Below are 26,345 nucleotides of genomic sequence, written 5' to 3'. Positions count from 1 at the left end.
GTTTCGGCCGGAATTCGCTACGGGATTCTTTATTCACACGCTCACTTGACTACAGATGTATGGGGTACAAACTTAATGCTGAGATTTCGACATACGTGACTAAAGTTTTAATAAACCCAAGCTTTATTAAACAACATATGGTTAAAAACGAATAAAACATTACATTTCATTACGGTAAGATACTAGCCCTCGCCATTTTCAAATGTACAATGTAGAATCAATTATATTCTGTCATTTTTAGATATTAAATGAACAAGCTAACTCTTGAGTCTACATTGCTTACTATATTTGTGTACATAGCGACTTCGTTAAAATTTCATTACCACAATAGAAACCGTATAGGGATAGAAACTCACAAAAGGTTTTAGGTTAGATATCTAGAGTAGCAATTGAAAAAAGTCTTCCTCCCGTGACCATGATTGCTGTAAAGTATCGAAAATATCGAGAACCTAAAAACTTAATAAACCGCGATAAAATCTGAAAAAGTGGTTTCATTATCAAAACTATTTAAATAAAACGATTCAAAACGATACAATTCAACGTGTAACATCCCACAGCTGGGCAAAAGCCTTTTCTCCGTGTAGAAGAAAGATTAAATGCGCAAAAGAAAATTAGGTTATTCGTTTTAATATTATTAATTTTCATTTTGAAACATTAGTAATATTTTTAATAGTAATATTTGAAAATGAAAAACCGCAAAACAAAAATAATATTGTAAAACAGAAATATATTTATACAAAAATTTAAACAAGACATTTCTGGCGCATACGATAGCGGCCTTTTATATCTGTTTAATCAAGTGTTCTAACGTATACAAAAAATTGGGAGACATAGAAAATAACCAAAAAAATAGTTAAAACAAATAAAAATTGAAAAGAAAAATAATGACATGACCTTGAAAATATAATTTAAGTTATATTTTTAAATTGTTATCAATAGAATAAGCCTTGTTCATTTTCATGCAAAAGCGAAGCGACATTTTAAATATACATCACAGAATTTTCGTTCACTTTAATCAATCAAGAGGCTGCGGGCATTTTTTTCCTGTATTAAGATATTGAATATTAAAATAAAATTTTCACTATACCGTCCTATACAAGGCTATAAATATTCAACGATTTGCCAACTTTTATAACTTTTTATTTTAAAAATATAATGGTGCGTGATAGGTACACATACAACAGAAATAGAGTAAAGGAAAAAATAATATTTTGTAATAGTGACTCATGATACTTTGCAAACCATTATTTGTATGAAATCTAAGATATTGGGAACACACATAAATTTACTAAAGGGATATTCGGTGACAACAAACAAAGCATTAATTCAAACTTACAACTTGTGTATCTATCCTATTTTCTGCTGAAGACGCTAATGTACGAATTTTAATCTCAAAGTTTTTCAAATTACAATCACATTATATTATTTATAAATAAAATAAAAAAAGAATAGTAAACATTTTTAAATTTCGTAATCAGTTTGGACACATCATCATCCAAGTTCGCGCCAGATATCCCAGTTTTCCGCATTCCTCATCCAGTCTACACTGGTAATCTTACGTAGACACATGGCGATTTATAAGGAATCTTTCTTGAAAGGATCGATACGAGTTACTCAAGCAACGCTCGGTTTGTGATCTGTTTATTGTTCAGACAGGATTACAATTTCAAGAGTAACTTCTACAGAGAAGGGTTCCTCACCAGAAATGGTCAAAATGTTGCCTTAGTTACAGAAAAATCTATTCGTTTCATTCCAAATGTCTGACTACCTGGTGCCGTTAAATTTACTCAATATCTATGGAATCAATCGTTTTAAATGAGATACAAATTCTTACATTTGGGAAAAAAATTAAATATAAATAATATTAAGTAGCTTAAACTAATAATTAGGACACGAAAACTCAATAGACCAAATCGAATGTGGATAATATAATATAGATAATGGTAACGATTCACATATTCACCTGACCATCTTGGCACCGAAAAAACAAATAGTGTAATAAATCGCTTAGCCTGTGTATGTTTACCTTAACTCTCTATTTTATTTCAATATAATTTCAACTATCACCTTTTAAACTGCGTTGCAAAGTACTCTTCTTTTACTAAAAAGAAATAAGCTTACAATCGTAAGCTGCCAAGCTACTCTGATGCTTAGTGTTATTATACTCGTATATCTTCGAATTTCTTAGAAGGGAAAAATTTTAGACTCAACATAATTATGATATTTAAGAAATACGTATTTTTTAAATCTTATAACGACATGAAGTCACTCGATAGGAGTTATATATACCATAACTAATTATTTTAATTACAGTAGGTGAACGTGTTTTTAATAAAATAGCCATGATTATTTGCAAATTTTTTATTGTTATACCATACTACATTATATGTATTACAACTACATTTAAGCTACTACAATATTGAAGAAATAAAACTGATGTTTTTGATTTTAATCATTCATCAAATTCATCATCATCAGCTAAAGTAGTAGATGTATTAAATATTGTGTTGACAATTTTCTTCACTACCTTTGAGCCTTGCCTCAAAAGCGTCAACTTGAACTGCATTAACACTATAAGGTATGTAGACATGAACGATATGTTCTGTAAAATATAACAACATTAATATATTATAATAAAAACTGACTGTTAAGATAGAGAATGTATGTAACACTAAATGTTTATCTTTTTATTTAATTTAAATATCAATGTCTTAGTGTATCTCGCCCTTGACGGTATTTTAGCTTCTTTTTGATTTCTAACAACTGCAATATTCTGTATGGATTTATAAAAACTCCATTTCACTCAAGTTAACACAATAGTTAATAAATTTTTAAGATGAATTTGTTTAATTCTATAGTGTCACAGCCTTTGCATATATAATATTTTTCCAAATATAATTCGAATTCAAATTCAAGCCTTAAACATTCACATAGAGCAATAAGAATTGACATGTATGGACATGTTAATCATTTGATGAGTTGCTGTTTTCATCAATTCTTTCAAATAAATTTTATGAAAATATGCGAAAAGTGAAAGCATGTTCAGTAGCCCGATAAATTATATATTCATAGTTGTATATGTATATTGTATACATAGAATTTTGCAATGGGAACTGTAATTCAATTTCTTTCATTGTTTTGTACATAATGAGAATTAATTTTGTATAATTGAATCTATAATAGTGTATTTACTAAATACGAAGGGAAGCAAATTTTCAGAATGTTTTCACATTATACCTTTTTTTAATTGAAGCGGATTAAAATACTCGTAGGATTACTTTTAAAAGCAACCGTAAATGTGACAGCTAGTACAAATGAAAGTAAGAACACAAATTCGACAAAAACATTTCGAATATGAACATTAATTAAAATTAAGCTAGATTAATTACCGCCGTGAAGAGTTCCCTGTTAATGTTAGTGAAACCGTCAAGATTCATTATGGGCGGGTTCTTGGCGATCGCAACTAGGAACATTTCAACTTCGCGCTGCGTGCTACGATCAATAGCTCCTAGATTCACGTTTAGAAGACGAACTTGAAATTCCAGTCCGACCTGCGAGTTATTTAATTAGTACATACAATGTCTTTGTTGTATATAGGTACATGTATTAAATTCTATAGTGTTAAGAGAAAATATAGTGTAGTGGAAGAAGTATGTGGATCTTAACCGAAAAGTTAAGTATTTCGATCCATGTAAATGAAATATTTTTGATAAAAACAAAGGTATTGTAAGTAAATATACATATCTTGAAAGAAATTTTGAGACATACGCGTTATACCAGCTGATGGAACTCCATTAATTTTACATAATTAAGTCTTTGTCCAACAGTGCCATAATTGCTTGTTGTTACGGTATAGTACTTTTAGAACAATAGACGTTACGTAAGATAATTTAAAATCCTACGATGGATAAACACTAAAAATGAGCATGGCATCCCAAAGATACAGTGGTTGAATTGTGAAGTATTTTGTCGTGAAATACACCAGAGTGTTTTGTTTATCTATAACTTGAATTCCTACAATTCATCCATACAAAATTAGATTAGTTGAAAATCAAGTTATTTCAAGTTGTCGCATTAATGAATAGTTGATTACAGCTGAAGTTATGACAATTAAATGTAAATTTACATAGTGTTACACATAAAGGGTTAAGGTCGAATACTCATTATTAAAGTGCCGGCTTGAATAAATAATATGACAATTATGCTAGCCCACGACAATAGCCATAGCTTACGTAATATCAGTTGACTTAACTTTGTGTACTAGAAATATATTAATTAAAGTAAATGACGCATACATTGGTAAAATGATAACATAAGACCTACCTTTCTCGTAGCGTGGTAAGCTTCGTTACAAATGATGAAAAGTAGGGTCATACAATAACCTACTATCACAAATAATCCCATTTCTTTGTAACTAAGACCATGTTCCAGTATTTCAGAGAGAGACCCGTATAAGGAAATTGTGGTTGTGAAAAATATGACCATGCAGTATATGCCATACATGTTTGAATACGCTCTACCTAAAACATAAATTATATACTTTCGTTTTTTTCTTTATCACGATTTTTGTTAAAAAAAAACCCATTGAAAAATGTTAAATACTTCAAATGTTGGTTTTTAACTGTTTATTTTCATTACATTATTGCTCTAACCTACTAACTACCTCAAGGTCATTTTTATTTCGTTACATTTATAACGCCAATCTTTACAGTAATTTTTGTAAGTCTTATTCTATTAAACAACTAGGAGCTGATAAAGAAAGATTTGATCTTAAGAATTTAAATGACTCTTGTCAACTTCATTAATAAAAAAAGGAAATAAAACTGTCCAATACCGTTACTTTACTCGTGCAAAATACCTCTGAGGTTTAATGTTATCTAATTATTTTTTTAGCTATAAAGTTTATATCCACCGTGCTTTTTATGCTTAAAAAACAACAATACTGAAAGGTGTGTGTACATGCAAACTTTTACATATAATACTTGACTATAATTTTGTTTTTTGTTAAGTTGAAATAGATAAAATATCCTTGCTTATATAGCCATAAATGTAACACCCACACATGTATAATTAATTATATATGTACATATTACTCGCTTTTAGTTTTATATTTTGTGATTAAAACAATAAATTGACGCGCACAATTTGATAAACATTTGAAAGAATAAATCTGATTTATAACGATGTCTTCGCACAAATCATATTTAGCTCAAAGCTATTGTAAATAACGGCTCATGTTAATTTTTCAGTTTCGTTTCATATTTATAAGCGGGAAGACGAATCTGGAGCTAATATTTATTCAGTTTTCAACAAAAGCTTGGCCCACTGTTGACTTACACGAGTACTTCTTAATTTACATACTTTTTTTTTGTTTATTTAATTTACATTTGAATGATCTTTATATAAATTTACGCTCTAGTCTTCGTTACAAAATAATATTAATGGTTTAAAATTATTTTTCTGTCACTAGGTCGGCAAACAAGCGTACGGCTCACTAAACACGACACACGTATCACAGTAAGCGATTACCGTAGCTTATAGACACCTGCAACACCAGAAGCATCGCAAGCGCGTTGCCGACCCAATCCCCAATCCCCCCAGGAGCTCTGGTCACCTTACTCACCAACAGGAACACAATATTGCTTGAAAACAGTATTATTTTGCTGTGATCTTCTGTAAGGTCGAGGTACTACCCCAGTCGGGCTGCTCCATATTTTGAGCAGGAAATTTCTGCTTTGCCATACCTCAGTTAGTAGTGTTATTTGCATAAAATCAAACTAATAGTAACGATTTACTAATCGTATACCGCTGAATTGATTTTAGTGTTCTATCACCATTAAGTTTTATAGTCGAAGCAGTCTTCAGCAGTCCTTACCTATAATAAAATGGAGATGTTGTACTTACGTAATAAGTTAGGCTATTTGTCTTTTTGTGAGTTTTTTGTGTTCATTAGTAAGCGACTTGATGGAGTTTGAAATTTGTTTACGATAGTTTTATTCGCTAGGGACACCACAAGTAGCACTTTAGTGTAAATAATTGTCACCACTTCAAAACCATGTGACCATTTGTTAATAAATATTGTTAAGGGTTTGCGGTTTATTGATAGTGGTTTTAAATACACATTACGGGTTTAACTTTCCAGTTGGCTCCAATATAAGCGTTTGAGTGTATAAGTATACTGTTGTTTTTCCAAAATTTTGTTCGATTGTTTATAATAATTATTATTGAGTGATTCGTGACGGATTAAACGTCCAACACCACTGCCCAAAAACGTTTGTTGTAACAAAGTTTATATATTTAAGATACTAGCAGAATAGTTACAATCTCACAGCAGATATGTTGTTCATTTAATCATGCATCAATTATGGCATCAAGCCCAAGAGTTTATTTGTCACTTGTTATCTTGTTGTCTAATTTTTTTTTCAGTTACAATATACACCGATATTATATTTTTGTTTACATTTAGGTTTTTTTATTAACCCCCGACGCAAAAAGAGGGATGTTATAAGTTTGACATGTCTGTCTGTCTGTCTGTGGCTTCGTAGCTCGCGAACGGATGTAGCGATTTCAATTTAGTTTTTTTGTATGAAAAGTTAGTTACGAGCGAGTGTTTTTAGATATGCTTGATGAAAATCGGTTGAGTCGTTTAAAAGTTGTGGGGGGTGAAAGTAGGGAAGAATAACCGAATGTCTGCAAATATAATCTAGTGGGGTCTCAAAGGAAAGCGCATCACGTGCACATTACAAAATAATGTGTTCAATGAAAATCGATTCAGCCCTGAAAAAACTCTGGGGTAAAAGTGGGGAAAATACCCAATTATTAACAACTTAACAAAATCCACATTATAATAAGTGCACCTATAAAAAGTATAAAATAAAAATTAAATTAAAAATTTGAAAAAACCCCCGACACAATAACCTGAGTTGCCTTTAAAAAGTAAAAAATAATTAAAGAAACTCAATCTTAAAGTACCTAAGTATGTACGAGTATTAATAATTCTAAAAAAAAATACATCGCGTTGGGGGACCGCTCCTACTTGTTCATTACCTACTATTTATTTTTTCATTACTATCACATGCCTACCTAACTAAGTCTTTTACCCGAGCCTTATTATTTGGGCAGACGTCGTTGATGGTCGTATCCGAAACGCAATATTTTGAAGTAATTCTATAAAAGTTTTCTTTTCTTAATTTTATTTTTAAATTCATCTATGTTGCTTAGTTAAGTTAGGTTAGTTTAGACTATTTGTCATTGAATTTTTAGGTTTGGAGCGGTGTGGCGTGGAGGTTTATATTATGAGTATATATATATTACTAATTATAAATACCACAAAATATATTTAATTTGTTTAACATATTTAAAATTATTAGCAAGTAAAAATTAAATATATCAATTAATTAGACTACACTGGATTACCTAACTGCTGCATCATGTGAGACAAGTCAACCCACAAATGACGAAATTGTGCTAACTTCAATGCGGGATGTTCCGCTTCTAATGCCTTATGTAGGTTTGCTGCTAAACCCTTAGAAGCAGTTCCAAACGCATTGCAATTTATGTACCTGAAATAATTGTAATACAACAAATGGGTTATTAATGAGTCAGTTAAAAAGTAATTGTTTTAAATTATTAGCTGGTTTTTAATGTCTATATCTAATACTATTAAACGAGCAATTTTTGTATATATATATAATTTGAATCTCGGAAACGGCTCCAACGATTTTCATGAAATTTAGTATGCAGGGGATTTCGGGGCCGATAACTCGTTATAGCTAGGATGCATTTTCAGAAAATGTCAATTAATCCCTGTTTTTAGACAAGGAAAAAAATGGCTACGATATCGTTAGGATACGAAGGTAAATTTCGCAACTGTCACTATAGTTTGTAATAGCTCAGAAGGAAATCGGCTGGTCGGTATCGACCGAGAAGACCACGGTAATTATTATATCGGTAAAATCGGAAAATATTATTCGTATTTAAATATGTTTATGCTTTATTTGTAATATATTTGTGGTGTACAATAAAATATAAAATAAATAAATAAATAAAAATGATTTCTAAAAAACACGATTTGCTAAAAACACCGAGCTTAGCTCGGTCACCCAGGTACGTAAAAATATATACATACTGAAATTATTATATAAGGGAATAAATATATACTCGTTTTGTCAATTCATCGTTCACTACGGCCCTTTATACTTACCATAATGAACAGAATCCGTCTAGCATGGCAATGATGTGATAGTATGCAAATGAGTGCCAAAGTTCAAAGTCATCTTGTAAATAATTTTGCGAGAGAATCACAGCGAAGCTGAGTGCCCATGAAAATATACATAGTCCCCATGTAAGGGAATATAGATTTGGAAAAACAATCGGTGTTCCTGTTATTTTTAAATATTTTAGCTGAAAATAAAAGCACATATGAATATCTTGTGTATTGACGTGAAACTAATGCTTATTACAGTTTCGATGTACAGTTGTGAAATTTTAGCATTACAATTACCTAGGTTAACGTGGTAACTCTTAATAAGAAAGTTGTAGAAATCGTAGAAATTTTTGTAGGAATACTATATACATATTTATCTTAGCCAAGTGCCTGTTCGGTTTTATTAATTATCTTGAGACGAATTGAATGCTACGCAATTCTTAAACTTACAATAAAAGACACTTTTTAACGGAGTGTTATCGTAGTTGCCAGCTAACGTATTTTTTGTAAATAAGTTTATTAATAAAAAAATCTTACCTGGTAATGGGTCCACATGTTTTTAAATATAGCAACTTCAGGCCCATGTCGCCAGGAGGCGATAGGTAGTAGAAAGTGTGGGATGAGGATGCTGAGAAATATTATATTATAGATAACCTCGTCAAATCGCTTGTTGGAGTTCTGTTGAAAGTTTGCGAGACGTTCTCTGCCAACTATGTTGAAACATAATGTGTGTATATAACAACTTTGTATTGAACTTTTAAGAGAAAATAACATTTAAATTATAATTCTGAATTATATTTTAATGTGCCTTATATTATCGTTTAGTTTTAACCGACTCCCAAAAAAGGGAGGTTTTCAATTCGATTGTATTTTTTTTTAAATGTATGTCAACTCAGAACATTTGACTGGGTGGAACGACTTCAGTGATTATTTTTTAAATCGAAAGGTGAGTGCGTGTCATGTGATCCCATTTAAATTTAATTGAGATCTGATGAGTACCTCTTTTTGAGTTGTATTTGATAACGCGTATTCACTTGACTATTTTTTCGTCTACATACGTTTTATTACTTGTCAATGTAATTGAAAAAGGTTTTTTTTCGTATGCGAGCGAACACAATTATTATCATAAAATTTATGATTTTTCAATTTACTTCAAGTTATTATATATGAGCTTTAAGTTACGATATTGCATTCCTTTTATAAATCGTAAATTCGCTAGTGATTATTAACATCGTCGAAACTGCAAAATCGCATTTTTTTGTTTATTTCATAAAAAGTTCCCAAATAACCAAGCATTATTTTATGCATATATTATTTAGTTGTGGTACTTCTGACAAATCAGTACCTTAGTCTTAACCCGTTAAAAATGTAACAAGTGACTTTTCTCATATTTACACATTAAATGCCGGTTAGTAATAATATTAAACATAAATAACCTGTACAGCATTACTTTAAAATTTCATGATCCTGCTTTAAATAAGTAAAAAGATACACGCAATTTACACTTTGAATCGCTCTCCTGAAAAGTTGCTGTTTTTCACATCTGACGTTTTTAATAGTGATGGGCGAATTATGTTTAACGCATAATTAATATAATTAGGTATTTAATTATATTATTTATCTTAAATTTTTGCTAAGTGATACCCCCCAGTAGTGTATTATTTTTCAAGTAATTGATAACTTTGCAATTATTTTATGTAAAAATCTATACTAATGTTATAAAGAGTTCGTTTGTTTGTTTGAACGCACTAATTTCAGCAACTACTGGTCCTATTTGAAAAATTATTTCAGTGTTAGATAGTCATTTATCGAGGAAGGCTATAGGCTATATATCATAGCGCAAAGTTCAATAGGAGCGGAGCACCAATAAAGAATGTTTTATCGTTTTCTTTTTTCTTTTTGAGAGCTTCCGCTGTATGCCCTGCGTAAAAAGTAAAAGTTTTGCAAAAATCATGTACAACAGAATTTTTACTATTCCACGTGGACGAAGTCGCAGGCAGAAGCTAGTTATATAATAATACTTGACGTTATATTATTATACGTTGTGATAACCAACAATTAAAACAACTTTTTATTTATTCATCCACATTAATACATATTTATTGGTTATTGCGTGTTTCTATATTATGTTATCTTGAAAAATTACGAATAAAAATAACTTTTAATACCGTGAGCAAAACCTTTCGTTTCTTTAAAAATAATTTCTTTTATTAACTTAATAAATTATTTTAATGTATAATTTTTTTCTTTGACAATTTTTTTATAAATTGATAAATTTTACCTCTTATGACGATAATACTTTCAAGGCTCCATACGAGATATGCCCACAGTGTCGCTTTTGAAATCCAATTAAAAGTTGTACGTTTAGTCGTCTGTGCATCTAAAATTTAAATATATATACAATTGCTTAAAAGTTGACTACTAATAATATGTAAATCTCTATATACCGACTTATATAGGGGGTTTTTTAAGTAGAGCTGTCTATACAAATTCCTTTGACTATTTAAACACAGATAATAGGGTATAGTATAATATAGATTTTTATAAACTATCAAAATCTGTTTAGTATATAAATAACTATATTTTTGGCAATTCTTTTTTCTGATGAAACTAAAACTATCATTGCTCTTATTTATTCTTCAACAGTCAAACTATTTGTTTCAATATTAAACATACTTTAGAAAATATTATAAACAGAACAAATAATATCGAAACATACATTTTTACTTGTTTATTTTTTTAAGTGCAATAAAGAATATATATACACTTACGGAACTATATTTACAAGAGAACATTAATCATAATAGCAGAACTTCCGAATCTAAAGTTTATAAACAAGAAGTACATTCAATTCAAGAACTTACAATGTTTACTCGGATACAATGTAACTAACGAGGATGGTTTGAAAGTTTGATAAACGTAATACGATGCATTTTGATAATGTCAATATGAAAGTTAAATTAATAAAATTATTGATAATCAATAAAAATTAAAAGTTATATCGTTAAGGTGTTCCAATGTACATTGACAGACGTTTAGTACTTTTTAATTTCTCTTTAAACTTTTAAGTTTTACTACGTTTTCGTTCACCTTAAAGTACGAAATGATTTTAAAGACACATTTATCTTGAAAATTCAGCGGCGTTGGTCCGAATTTGTGCCCGTAACCATCTGGCGTCGATTCACACGTTTCGTCCATTTAAAACTTAGTGTCGTTACCTCGAATAATACAACTGTTTGATTACGTGAATGTAATATTTAAAATCTTAAATATTATATGCCATATATTTAAATATCTCCTTTTATATAATATAGCTTTTCTTACGGAAAGTGCTTATATTTTAATTTTAAAATGTATGCTTACGTCTAGGAACCCTCATGATAGGCATGACGCCCATGATTTGAAAGAGAACCAGCAAGCTCTTTGTAGTTATATAAAAGCTGTCGTGTTTGTCAAGAAGCTCCCCATCTTTGTCGGTGATCTGCGGTCCATAGATATCCTTTTCTTGATAAGCTAAAAGGGTGTTGATTCTTAGACATATATTTACTGCATGTAATAAAGAATATTTCAATTTATCTGATAGTATATAGAGAGTAGGCGAATATGTATGTATGTATGTGTAACTCAATTTCAAGTTTATATTTAAATAACTAAAGTTTTCGGTTAAAGATAATATCTAATACCTTAAAACGAGCAATTCTTATATACATACATTTATAAACTGAATCTCGGAAACGGCTCAACGATTTTCATGAAATTTAGTAAGCATCGATTTCGGGGGCGATAAATCGATCTAGCTAGGATATTTTTTTAGAAAATGTCGTTTTATCCCTGTTTTTAGGCAATAATAAAATGACTTAAATATCATTGGAATATGGAGGTTTTATAATAGCTCAGGTGGGAAATCGGCCGTTCTCGAAACGAGAGGACTTCAGATCAAATCCTCATGTCTCCAGGTCGAGTATTTATTTATTTTTTTAGATAACCAATAACCATATGTTTTAATATCATGACGGTAAGATCGTAAATATTATTCATATTTCATCAGTATGTAAATTCTTATTTAAATAAAATTTCCAGAAAACACGATTTACCAAAAATAAAACCGAGCTGAGGCCTTTCATCCAGGTACTTAATAATAAAGATGTGTGGATTAAGCGGCGCTGTATTTCGTATAAGGTTTTGTTAAATTTATTATAGAAATGTTTTTTTATTTTTAAAATTTTAATTTCTGGTCGAGCCTTTACGAAAAACAAAATAATTTATTAATTTTAATTTTTGGTAGATAATTTTTTCATTCATGATGAACTTTTAAGAATGTAGACCTGTGAATCCGAAACCATAAACCTAAATAAATATTATTAATATTACTAAATTTGCTTTATTTCATTTTTATAATTTATTTCTTAGCTGAGAATATATTCCCTTCTAAAAATGTCACTCATCTTTACCTACATGTCATTTTGTATAGGAGGATTAATCTAATTGAAGGAATCTTGTTAGAATTTTTCTACGATATTTGAAAACACAAATCGTAGACTATATATAAACAGTTTTCGTCCTGGATTAATGCTTTTTTAACATATTTTGCGTCTACAACAATACTTCGCATAAAAGTAAAATATGTATCTTAGTTGTTGTGAATATGATTTTAGGTGAAAATGAGTATATGACGTAACTGTGCTTACAGTTATACTTCCATTAGCTAATAACATCTAATTAGTTAATGGGAGCAACAGTGATCGCTTAATAACGACGTCGTCACAGTCAGTGGGGCTTTCCGTTGCTATTAATTCAGGAATTATATTTTCGCTTAACAGACACGTAAACTGAAAAAAATATATAAAAAACTATCTACAATCACTAACATGCCAACCGATACTGTCACATATGATATAAATGTATTTGCTTTTAATGTAATATGCAAGCATTGTAGGTACATATTGTTGAGCAATATTTTACTATTGTACATTTTTGCTTTACATATTCCAAATGTGTCTAATTTAAACATTAATGTAAGTTACTTTTGTTTTTTTTTTAGAAATACATTTGTTTTTTTCGATGTGTTGTTATAACAAAAAAAAATTGTAAAAAAAGTCTTATACCTCTTATGTCTTTACCGTCGATCTTTTCAAACATATTTCTCTTTTTAGTTTCGTTTTGTGTAGTAAAATTGTATGTTTTAGTAGTAAATATCTTGGTATCCATTGCAATCGATAGTAAAATGATCCAACTACAATTTAATATTGTTGTATTTTCAATAAATATCTTCAAATACCGTTCACTCCAAGAGCAGATCACGTTATGAAAGCTTTTGTAACAAATACGATACAATCAATCATGTAGTACCCTTCTCGTCTTACTCAGTTATGGGCGATTGTCAATAGAAATGTATAGAGTTGTTTGAACAAAACGTGAAAATATTTTTTTGTAATACTAATTATAAAAAAAGTGTGCTCTAGACCACAAGACTGAATTAAAACATTTTTTGTTGCCCCTACAGTTATATACGAAATGTAACTCTCTCTCTCTTTTTATCTTCACTAACTTATATCTTCCTCTCAACTTCCGTCCACCTCGCCTGATCACATTTTTCGTAACGCTCTTGTCACCCATTCACCAGCTTACTCCCCAAGTTAAGCGTGCGTAAAGAAGTATTACTTAAAAAATAAATCTATTTTAGAATAAAAATAATAAATATAGTTAAAGAATCGAATAATTAAAGTAGGTTTTTAAAATAAAAACAATTTTCCTTTTTTATTTTTTTTGGAAAAAAACGTACGTACATATAGACAATAACGATAAAATTATATCACTATACTCACATATGTGGGATTTAACAAAAAAGTTGTTTTTCGTTTCGCAAAGTTATAAAATAAATAAATTCCTAATATTAAAGTAGCCTAAATTACTCTTTATTACACCAGCTATCTGCAAGTGAAAGTTCCGTGAAAATCAGTCCAGCCATTTCAGATTAGCCGGAATAAACAGACAGACAAAAAATTAAAAAAAAAACTTTGATATATGTTCCGTGAATACATCCATATGTATTTAGTAAAAAGCGATTATTTTATTATTACAAACAGACACACCAATTTTATTTGCATAAAGTATAGATAAACTGAGTGTCAAAAATATAAAATAAAACTATAGTCGTCTCTAATCTCTTTACTCGTGTTCAAATGACGTCTTTGCGTCACTTTGGAGCCATTAATTCATATTTCATACTAATGGCGACTTTCAAAACCACTTAATGGTAAGCTAAGTGAGATATTTACTTTAGACTAGTTTCCCTGTTGTATATTTTTCAGGTTTTTTCCAAGTATCGATTAATGCTTATTTACTATATAGTTAGCAAAGTTTATTGTTACACTTTAGATGCGAATACATGCTGTAAATTAATAATAATATTTTCGTTCTGTGTATTGATTTTATTATTCACTAATAATACATCCTAGCATCCATACCATCAACATAAAATTAATTGATTGTACTAGGCATTATGCTGTGTGGCTTCGGCACCAAAGAATACAGCCACCCCCTCTCTTCCCGTGGGTGTCGTAAGAGGCAACTAAGGGATAAAAAGGTTCCACTACCACCTTGGAACTTAAGAAGCCGACCGATGGCGGGATAACCATCTAACCATCGGCTTTGAAACACAGGCCGAAGACGGGCAGCAGCGTCTTCTTTGCGACAAAGCCAGCCCGCGGCTGCGGTCACCAACCCGCCTCCTGCCCAGCTTGGTGACTATGGGCAACACACATGAGTTCACGCATTTTTGGCGCGAACTTGTGGAGGCCTATGTCTAGCAGTGGACTACAATAGGCTGGAATGATGATGATGATGACTAGGCAATTATTTACATTTATTTTATAGCGGTAACATACAAACAGCTAAGTTGCTTTCATTTTAAATATTTAAAATTTTCTGAATAATTTAGAAGAATTATGATGAATAAAGACTCTTTATTCACCTACAATGCAAAGGAAAGGTAAAGGTGTACCCACCTTGTAGAATATTTTGGTTAGCATGTTGATGTGTTATTTCTATTTTGTTTAAAAAATAATTTAGATTTCAATGACTTGCTCTCTGGTTGCCTTTGTGACTTAAATATTCAACGATTGTTACGTAAACTTTAGGAAAAAAACAGTTTTTTAAATTATTTGACTTTACATGTTGGTAACCTTGATAACGCTTGATGAATAAGAATGTTTAAGGTTTATGCTATACATGCTACTCCCTGTATGAGTAGGTATGATTGTATAACTTTCAAGGTTTGAGTTTTCTTAAAAGAATAACTATATTATGAATATTATAATAAAGGGAAAATCTTTGCTTGACTACAAAGAAAATTTTCTTAAAGTTGTTGTGTAGCGTAGTGTACAAAGATTATTTTTTTATCTAGTCGTCAAGTACGGATAACGATATACAAAGGAATTATACTACTTTATTTTTTACTATTCTGTATATATTTTTTATTTTTGAAAAAAAAAACAAAAACAAATATTTAGAGATAATTATGTTATGAATCATATCGATATCTCAAAAAACAAAGAACGTGTTAACGTAAAAATTAATCATCTATATTATATTTGTGACTGATATTCTTATTCTTCTATATGTGTATGTATATATGCTTATATGTATTTATAATTATATTTATATTTATCTACTTTTGCACAATCCCGAACTTTGTTACTTATAATCTCCTTTTACCTGGGGTTGTCTGGAAGAGATTGCTTAAAGCAATAAGACCGCCTTTGCATACTGCCATTGTAACGACTTTTAGTTTAATTTTATTTCTGTACTGCTGGTTTTTTTTCCTTTTTTTTACTACGTAAAAGTGTTTAACTATAGCAAGAAGTAATTAATAAATAAATATTATTATATAAAAAAAAACATAAATATATTTTTTTGTTTTGTAATGTAGCCAATGTACTCTGAATCTTATAAAGGAAAAATAGTCCAACGCAGTTATGTTGTCGGTATCGATTTGTTGGACAGAAATATGGTATTTTTCTGGCCACAAATACGTTTTACGGTTGGTTGAACTTTTTATTTATTGGAGCAGCAGCTTTCATTGAGAAACTCGCTAATCCGATTACATGATGTAACTTGAACATTCTTCGAAAATGCTGCAGTTTACTTTTATAATTTAGAAAGTTTAGGTAACGGGTAAAAACATATTGAAAACTTTTGTTAACTTAATCAGATAACAAGATATAACTTAAAATAAAATGAAACAATTTAGCCTGTAACATACCACTGCTGAGCATAGGCCTCTTTTTCCAGTTAGAAAAAGGATCGGGGCTTAATCCACCACGCCGCTCCACTGTAGGTTGGCGGATATATTCCGTACTAGAAAGGACGATCATTATCAGGTGTTTATGAAAACAACCGAGACCGACAACTTAACGTGCTCTCCGAGGCACGGTGGGTAGTCACACAAGGACAGAATACCAGACCGGACATCAATATTATTATTAAGCATAGAAACACTCTACATAAACTTCAATAGATAGTACACGTACCTCGACAACAATTACCATTTTTGCTTATTTTCTCAATTATTTCATTTTTCATTTCTATTTTTTTTTTTTAATTTAACAAAATCTATGTGGGTATTGTTGGTTTATTAATTAACGTGGATAAAATTTTATCTAATAATTAAATTCTACAGATATATGTGAAAAAAAAAATCTTTGCATTTTCCTTCATATAATATTTTATTTTTTATTTTTATTTACTTTAAGACTACAATTACAATTATTTGTTATTCAAGTTATATGTTTATACATTTATGTGTAGATACATAAACACTGAGAATAAATAATATCTACCTTTTTTTATCCACGCTGCTGTATTAAAAGAAATCTAACATTTTAGGACTTGACTTTTCTTCGAACGTATCCTCTGCCACCATACATCAAGTTTATCTCAGTTTATGATCAGAAATGGTTGCAACACTAACAATTTATATTCTTTACTGCTTCTTTCAGTCGTCTAGAATGTTTCTAATGTTATTTAAGACTGGTTTTATTTATACAACTCTCTGTGAGATACATAGAGAAGTTTTTTTATATTTTAAGGAAGAAGTTCAAGTAATTTTGTTTTAAATAATAATTTTAATACCAACATGTATGCAAATTGGGATAAATAGAATTATACATTTTCATATTTATTGCATTTTAATTTCATATAGACAATAACCTATTTCGTTTTTCCGAATTTGATTGCAGTGTTTTCCTTGTTGATAAAATCATCGAGAAATTATACTCCCATCCACAATAGAGAAGCGTGGTGGATGAATCTCTAATTCTTTTAATAGATGAATAGTCTTTTCGAGTGGGTATCGCTTACGTACTGACACTAAATTAAGATTAGGCAGCACACTAACTCTCCTTCTATGTAGGTTTTTCAATTTATATTTTCTTGAATTTAATATTTTGCGATATATTTTCACAGGTGCTGACTGCCACATGTCGCAACGCTTGATCCGCTTACAAATCTGTGTACCCGATCCTTTTTTAACATGAAAAGAATTATTTTAAGCTTAACCAAATAATCGCGTACTCTCCGCTTTCTCCGCTTTCGTTTGTATGGTTTCTGTAAAAATTTATTATATTTGCAAAATATATTTACGTTAGACATATATATTTAATAATTTATTATTAATTCTAAGAGATGGTTTTATCTGTTTCAATTTTGCATTGTATTGTGCATGTTACGTGATATCTCCGTCAGTAAAAAATGTTCATTAAAATTATCATTATCATCACTTCAGCCTATCGCTTCATCGTTCATTAAAATTATATTTTTTGCTAAAGATAATAAAAAAATAAAAAATATTTTAGTAGATTAATATAATGATTTTATGTGATGATGAAGTGATAAAGAATAATTTTCAATTATAAATGAAATTTGTATAAAAAAGCGTTTCGTGCCGACTACAATTATATAGAAATTGTAGTACCACTACTTAATATCACTCACTGAAAATTGTGATGCGATTAGGTATAATAAAATTTATATATTATATTATAAATTTTGGAAATAAACTATGAACAATTACCGTATAAGCGACAAATGTGATATATTAATAAACATAATAACAAGCCCAGAAGACTATTACGAAAATTCAAAATGCTTATCGCAAGTCCAAAACTTGTTTAGGTTTTAATAAGATGATAATTGTAGCTTTGTTTTGTGTTCTTACAAATACAAGTTAGGTAATTAGGTACATCAAACGGCATCCGGAAAGTTATTACCGTTCCCTCGACTCAAACAATTTTGCAGCGGATTCCGTAAGACAGGCACTAGGCGTTCCCAACTAGGTTAGTTGTCGTGGCACTGATGGTCATAAAGTCTTCCGCTAACAAGACGACTCTTTATTTAATATAATTACATTGGATAAGACATTTACTAGTATTAGTTGTACCTACAACGAACTAAAATTGGTATTGCAAAATAAATACCAATATTTAATTTGTTTCAAGATTTTAACATTAAAAATCAAAATTGTAATTATTGATTTGTATAGTATCTTATAAGCTCTAGATACATATAGAAGTATATTTATTGTAGTGAAACTTCTGTAAAGTCGTTGTGATTTGACTCGATAAAATGTAAATGCGTCACGATAAACAACATATAAATGTATAGGAGAGAATGATAGAGAATACATTACAGCTTAAAACACGTAGACGACGTGTTTTGCATCGCGCTTACGACCTTTTTCAAAAGACCGTGGTCGTCATCTATAGAACAAATCACAACGGACTCCTTTCCTACTTTTCAGAAATTTCACTTCTTCCGTGTGTGAATTGTAAACAAACACTTTTTATATTTATATTGTGATTATTGTAGAAGTTAAACTTTTTTATGTATGGTTGTGAACAAATTTTTTAAATCATTGATCACACATAAAAATAAATGTTTAAAAGACAATTAACTGTATTTAAGTAAATAAATTGAATAACTCAAAAGCGACACGCAAATTAACCTTAATCTTACATTATATATATAGTAATGATTTCTATAATTATTTTGTTCAAACTTCGTATAATTAACAGTCAGCTTTATGTTACACGTTGGTTTGTAATTATAAATTATGCTCCAGAAACAGAGTTGGGGCTTCGTCGCTGTCGCCATTGTATTATTTCCACTAGATTATATTGAACGAATGAAGTCACTTTGGGCGTAGGCTTCATGTACTATTTCCATAATTCTTTAATACCATACCCATTTGTTGCCTAACATACCGGATACCTAGTTCAGACTTAGCAAAAGTTTCAATATTCATGTTTTGGTATGTTTTTTTAAATAGTCATTTACTAGGACTTCAGTATCGATATTATCCTCATAAAGCTATCAAAATATATTGTATGTACACAGAACAGGACCTACAGTTTTATTTCAAATATAGGTTTTCATATTAGTTTTTAGGAATCGATTAAGACTATTTCTGTGTAACTAATACACAATTCAAAACACAAATCGATAAAATAGACGTGGATAACATTTTATTTTGTACGCCACGTATTTTACGTTCCATTGTTTTATACGTTTCTTCGTCAATTTTTTATGCGTGATACGTAGCCCGATACCGGACCAATAATCATGTGTATGACCATAACTTCATGAATATTATATATAGAAATTGGTTTAGTAAAAATTCAACTTATACAATATTTTATATACTGAATATTATCTTTAATATTTATCTTTCGGTGAACAAATATTAAAATATTACGTTAAATCTTCACTACTAAACGGTTGTTATTAGTTTTTCTTATAAATAACAATAATTTTTAATCTTCAAAAAAAAAAATGATTTATTTTATAAATAGCAATACACTTTATGTTTTAATAATCATAAAATTGTAAAAAAAAATATTTTATCATAACTTCACGAGATTTAAAAAGCCGATTTTTTTTTTAATGATTTATCATTGCTTTAGCACTTTAGAATTTTAGCATTTACCGAACTGGAAATGGTTATTCCAAACAATTATTTTCCGTTCAATTGAATCCGCCCATTTTCACATGAATTCAAATCTATTGCCGAAACATATCTAATAATAATACTGAATGTTAAAGCTCTGAATGGAAGATATTGACATTTATTGAATTATCTAGGTAGCACTTATGTGGACAAAAAGGCGACGAAACGAAACGCAAACATGCTGACTAAAACTGCCCTTTTGTATTAGTTCATTATATTTTCAATTCGTATTTTTAGAAAAATACAATGTTATTGCTTACAAGACAATTTGAGAAGAAGGAGATTCTGTAACAACAATAGTTAACGTTGTGCTATATTCTATACTGTCGATAGTTACGCTTCAGCCTGTAATTTCCCATTGGGCATAGACCTCTTTCCCCATGTAAGAGAAGGATCAGAGCTTAATCCACCACGCTGCTCCAATGTGGGTTCTCAAATATATTCCCTTCTATGAGTAACGAGCGCTATCAGGTGTGTATGATAGCAACTGAGAACGACAGCTTAAAGTGCTCTCCGAGGCATGGTGGGGAGACCCACCAGGCCGGAAATAAATATTTGTATAAACACAAAAATCTACTCTGAGAGAGAATCGAACCAGTGACCGTCGATGTTTAGGCGCCGCCGACACGGTACACAAACCATTACACCAGAGCGGTCGATAGTTAAGGTAATGGCGATTTTAAATTATTTTTAACTTTTTATCAAGCCGAATATGTAAATTTTGCACCGAATTCACAAAACTAGATAGTTTAATATTCGTTTGTATGTATTTCTTTTTTTTTTTTAATATTTATATTGATCGTAAAATAAAATTGTTTCATCGTTAATTTTGAAGAATTGATTGTCGTTTAAATATGTCCATTTCAGATGTTTTCCTATATTCATCAAATTAGTAGAGTAATATCAACGAACTTAAATTTGATTTTAGATTTAGAATTTGTGTATGAACTACAGAAATTTCAGGATCTATTGTCTTTATTTCTTACAACAGTTTAATTTTTATCAAATCCAGCAAACCTGAGCTTTTAGCGTCTACGAGTATAATAGTTGGATTTTACGAGTTCGGTAGGCCAGCTAACATTTTGATATCGAGCAATTTTTCATATTAAAACAAAAGTTTCCTAGTAACGACTACAATTCGTTTTTACAGACACATGCTTCTATATTAATACTCGTTCTCTAGCGATATATCTTTTAATGATCGATCAATTGGCTAGATTATTCTCAACTAATGTAGGATGGGTTGTGCGTTATAAGTAAATGCATACAAAAGGTCTGTAAATAATATCAGACACGTTGACCTTTCTAGTTTTACTTTGTGTTGGTTCGATACCATCTTAAATTTAATTATTACCTAAGTGAGAAAAATTAAAGTTGATTGTAAGGGATAGTCAATTTTTTTCGCACAGGGCCAAAGACTTTTTGTAAAGTTTGAAGTAGCAAATCAGTTCAAATATAATCATATCAATTCACGAATATATATATATATATATATATATATATATATATATATATATATATATATATATATATTGATATGATTTAATTATAATTATTTACAATTGCGTAATCTAAAAAGGATTTTCTAACAAAAGTAGTATTCCGCATTCATATCGTATTTTACTTTCCTTTTCTTAAAACACTTTATATTGCGTATGATTTTATAAATACTAAAACTCATTAAAATTAACGAGACGTATTAAAACACCTTTATTCAAAGTAATCTTACAAGACAATCACGCAGTATTAATATTTTTAAGACTACCGTAGCAAAGAGTTTCACTGATTATGTATTTATATTACGGTATATTCTGTACATTTTTTTAATACCATATCAAAAATCGACCGTTCCAGCGGAGATCGAACCTGCATCTCCAACTTACTGTGTCGGTGCTTTAGCCAATTAAGGTACATTCGCTGTAAGATGAATTCGCATAAGATGTATTCGCTAGATCGAAATTTTTGATATGATGATTTTATGTTCGGTCTAAGCGAGCGGAAGGTATATGCCATGTTTAAGAATGTCGTAATGAATGTGTGTAATTTTTAAATTATTTTAATATACTTTAAATAAATATTTCATTTGAAACGTTTAAATGATTAACGGAAATCACTTAAACAAATTAAGAAACATTGTTTATTATAAGTTGCTATCCAATAAACTGAAAAAAAATAATTCAAATATGTTTTATTTTAATATGCACCCGAAGGCATACTTTTAATAGTTTTGCAATAAGCTTAAATTTAAACTAAAGAGTAGAATGTGAAAAATAATAAATTAATATGATACTAGTTCATACAAGCTTTTTGCTTCACTTTGATATAATTAGTTTCAATTAAAACTTTGTTCGAATAAATATGATGAATGATTGAAAAGGTCGAATGCCATAAAAAGGTCGTTTAAATCATAGGACATCTTCGTTCATATTGATAAAAATAAAATCCTTCAGTTTTTAATATGTTGAGCTTAATTAATGACTTGGCATCATCATATCAGCTCACGGACGCCCACTGCTGAGCAGCTTCCCCTAATGTTTTCCACGACGATCGGTCCTGCGCAGCACGCATCCAGCGGCTTCCCGCTACCCTGGCCAGATCATCGGTCCACCTCGTGGGGGGCCTGCCAACGCTGCGGCGCCCAGTACGCGGTCACCAGGTCACCACTCGAGAACCTTTCCGCCCCATCGGCTAGCTGTGCGATCCTCCGAGAAATGTCGGTTACCCTGATTCTCCTACAGATCTCCTTATTTCTTACTATAACTAATACTATAACAATACTAATAATACTTCTATAACGTAGGGAAATACCGAGCTTTGCCCTCTCCATCGCCCGCTGAGCGACTTTGAGCCTTCTTATGAGTCGGCTCATATTTAGCGACCACTTTTCGGATCCATATGTCATCACTGGAACCACACACTGGTTGAAGACTTTTATCTTCAGACACTGCGGGATATTGGACCCGAATATTTTCCGTAGTTTCCCAAACGCTGCCCATCCGGGTTGGATTCGGCGAAAGATCTCGTTTTCGAAGATGGACTTACCTAACTGAATTGACTGTCCTAGGTATATGTAATGGTCAACAACTCCGAGAACAGTGTTCTCAATGCGAACTGGAGTGTGTGCGACATGGGCGTTCGACATAATTTTCGTCTTGTCCATGTTCAGTTTAAGACCCACTCTTTGGGAAACACTGTTGAGACGCTCGAGCCTTGTGCTAAGGTCTTCCAAACGCCTTAAGGCCTTCAAAATGGAAGTGGGTAAGGTACTCGCCATTGATGTTGATGCCAAATCTTTTCCAGTCCCGAAGCTTGAAAGCGTCCTCCAACGCAGCGGTAAACAACTTCGGAGATATAACATCCCCTTGCCTCACGCCTCGCTGAAGTGGTATTGGCTTCGAGCTCTGACCCTGTAATCGGACCGACATTGGGGCGTTAGATTATAAATACCTCAGCACCTTGACGTACCTGCAGTCCACTTGGTACCTCTGGTGAGCCTGTAGCACAGCCCATGTCTCAGTCGAATCAAAGGCTTTCTCATAGCCCACAAACGCTAAACATAATGGCAATTTATACTCCTCGATCTTCTGTATAACCTGCTGCAGCGTGTGTATGATATCTATGATACTAAAAACTTTACGGAACCCGGCTTGTTCGGGAGGCTGGAATTCGTCAAACCTGCGTGCTAGACGGTTCTTAATGACTCTCGAAAACAGCTTGTAGACATGGCTTAGAAGCGAGATGGGCTTATAGTTTTTTAATAAGGTTTTGTCGCCCTTTTTGAAGAACAGCACCACCTCGCTTCTACTTCATGACGTTGGCGTTTTTCCCTCGAGGATGACGAAATTGAGAGCCTTTGGAGGACCTTGAGTTGAGTTTACCACCCGCTCTCAAAGGCTCAGTTGTGATTCCGTCATCACCCGGCGCCTTGTTGTTTTTAAGTTGTTTGAGAGCACTACTAATCTCATATAGGCAGACGTCTGGGATATCTAGGATCTTATCATCATACTACACTAACTGTACATATAATGAAAGGTTAGATATTTGTTGGGTTTTTATCAAAATAATCATGAACAATGTGAAACTCATATAAATGTATCAAGACTGGAGTGTGGGCTGTTTTATATTCTGTTACAATAGTATATTGGTCGTGTTGCGACAACTTGATATGCACTTTCTTTTTTTAAATAAAATTGCGACAACACCTCCGAGATACACACAAACTCTCTTTGGAGATATTCTAAAATGACACAAACAGAATTTTCTTTACGAATAAAACTTTCATAGTCTTTTAAAGTCATCTTGAGTGTGTCGTTGTTTTCTATATTCTTACCTGGAATACGTTCCCGTAGAAAATTGTCAAAGGAAATACGTGCTTACAAGTATAATTAAGGTATGAAGAATAATGAGTGAATGGAAATGCTTTATCATTCAATCTAAATATAATTTTACGAAACTTCGGTTATGGGGTTATATCAACTATAACAAAAGTCCGAATGATTAAGTAAAATATTCTTACTAGGAAAATTACATTATCCTGTAACAATCAACTTTTCTTCTATGTTTTAACGCACACTTTAAAATATTCACAAAATAGAGTGTTAAATAAGTTCAACGTGCCTTTATCTATTTTTCAAAAATAAATGCCTGTGTATCTTTGTATATTCAACGAAACTTAGAACTATAGGTAAATGCACCAAATCAAATTCTCTTAATCCGAATGCAAAGGGATAATCTAAATTCAAGTAATACAGGCCAGACTTTGTTTAAACAGCCACTTTGGAAGCATAATTTATACGAGAAACAAACGTGTTCATGAAGCGCGGTAGTTAGAAATTAAAGTATTAGCGAATATTTAATGATATTAAAGCAATTTACTATATTAAAATTTAGTATCCCTATTCGTTTTCAAAATATGTTATAATTCTACCGCTTTTTACAATACAAAGACTACTTATATAAAATATAATTAAAAGTCCACTTTGGTTGTTCCATCCTTTATACAAACAAAAATATGTTATGTAAATCAGCTTGTATATTTTAATGTTAATGGTATTTTCAAAAGGACAACGTCTCGCCGAATACTGATCGACTTGTTATTTCAAATAACACACGCTACTTCTCATTTTGCGACAACATATTTAACAGAGAAATAAAAGACTTAGTTATAAACTTAGTTATAAAGTATATATATACTTTATTGCATTTAGAAATACATATAGAAACATAAAATAATAATAAGGTTTATGGCAAAGGTGGAGGACTTAACATGAGGCAAACAGTGCAAGAAGTATTTTATTTAAGAAGAAAAAACACCAAAAATTAAATAAAACATAATAAATTAATATATATATTTTAAAACGTAACACATATAAAACAGTAATGATGATTTTGATGTCCTACGTGCTCTCAGCGATAGCTTCCTGCAATGGAACTCCTCAACGGCACAGAGAGTTTTTGTAGCTGCAATCTTTTAGGATCAAAAGATAATCTTGATAAGACTTTACCAAAACGAGTTATGACTTAGTCGCTTTGTAAAACTGTGTTTATCCCTTTTTTCTCAGTTTTTTTTCGTTTATTAAAATGTGTTTCTTCTAAGATATCTTTTTAACTCTTTTGTCACTATAATAAATTTAATGTATGTATGTTTAAATCATTTTAAAACTTGCAAAGTCATATTCAGAAAAAAAACGTAACGAAATATTTTATAGTTTAATTTACAATTTATTTTAGCAATCAATTATATTATGAGATACATATCGTATTTAAACAAATAAAATAATTCAGTTTTATTAGGAGTATAATAAAATAACATTGTAACAATTGCAACAATGTAAGTCTATACATCTTTGTTGAATTGAGACGTAAAATTAACTACGTCGAGATTACGTCTGTATCATGCAGAAGATCTGACAGAGGAATTAAAGTTTCAAGAGATCAGTTAGAACATTGAATCTTGGTTTGTTGATAGTAGTCCTATTATGTTGTTTCGTAACTTTGCGAATGTCTAGACAACCTTCGCAGTATAAGAACACGTTGACATTTATGAATACAGTTTATCTATGATTATTATATATTTTTCTGGGTATGTAATAGGTTCAGTAGCTTAAAAGTAAACTGATCAGAACGAAATATATC

General features: G+C 30.8%; 2 protein-coding genes across 2 annotated transcripts; both read right to left on the bottom strand.

Annotated features, from left to right (window-relative positions):
- Nucleotides 1-2,348: 2,348 nt before the first annotated feature.
- LOC123658397 (gustatory and odorant receptor 22-like) lies at nucleotides 2,349-13,363 on the bottom strand. Its single transcript, XM_045593826.1, has 9 exons — nucleotides 13,312-13,363; nucleotides 11,570-11,719; nucleotides 10,488-10,586; nucleotides 8,744-8,916; nucleotides 8,204-8,403; nucleotides 7,417-7,562; nucleotides 4,324-4,520; nucleotides 3,390-3,551; nucleotides 2,349-2,602 (listed from the first exon to the last, which is right to left on the bottom strand). Exons 1-9 carry the CDS (start codon nucleotides 13,343-13,345, stop codon nucleotides 2,453-2,455), a joined length of 1,311 nt encoding a protein of 436 aa, XP_045449782.1. The 5' UTR covers nucleotides 13,346-13,363; the 3' UTR covers nucleotides 2,349-2,452.
- A 9,636-nt stretch (nucleotides 13,364-22,999) lies between these two features.
- On the bottom strand, nucleotides 23,000-24,508 carry LOC123658254. The gene is made up of 4 exons (XM_045593693.1): nucleotides 24,464-24,508; nucleotides 23,676-23,869; nucleotides 23,253-23,551; nucleotides 23,000-23,154 (listed from the first exon to the last, which is right to left on the bottom strand). Exons 1-4 carry the CDS (start codon nucleotides 24,506-24,508, stop codon nucleotides 23,000-23,002), a joined length of 693 nt encoding a protein of 230 aa, XP_045449649.1.
- Nucleotides 24,509-26,345: the final 1,837 nt, after the last annotated feature.

This window comes from Melitaea cinxia, chromosome 12, assembly GCF_905220565.1.
Source record: "Melitaea cinxia chromosome 12, ilMelCinx1.1, whole genome shotgun sequence".
Taxonomy (NCBI): domain Eukaryota; kingdom Metazoa; phylum Arthropoda; class Insecta; order Lepidoptera; family Nymphalidae; genus Melitaea; species Melitaea cinxia.
This window is presented reverse-complemented; position numbering and strand designations above follow the sequence as displayed.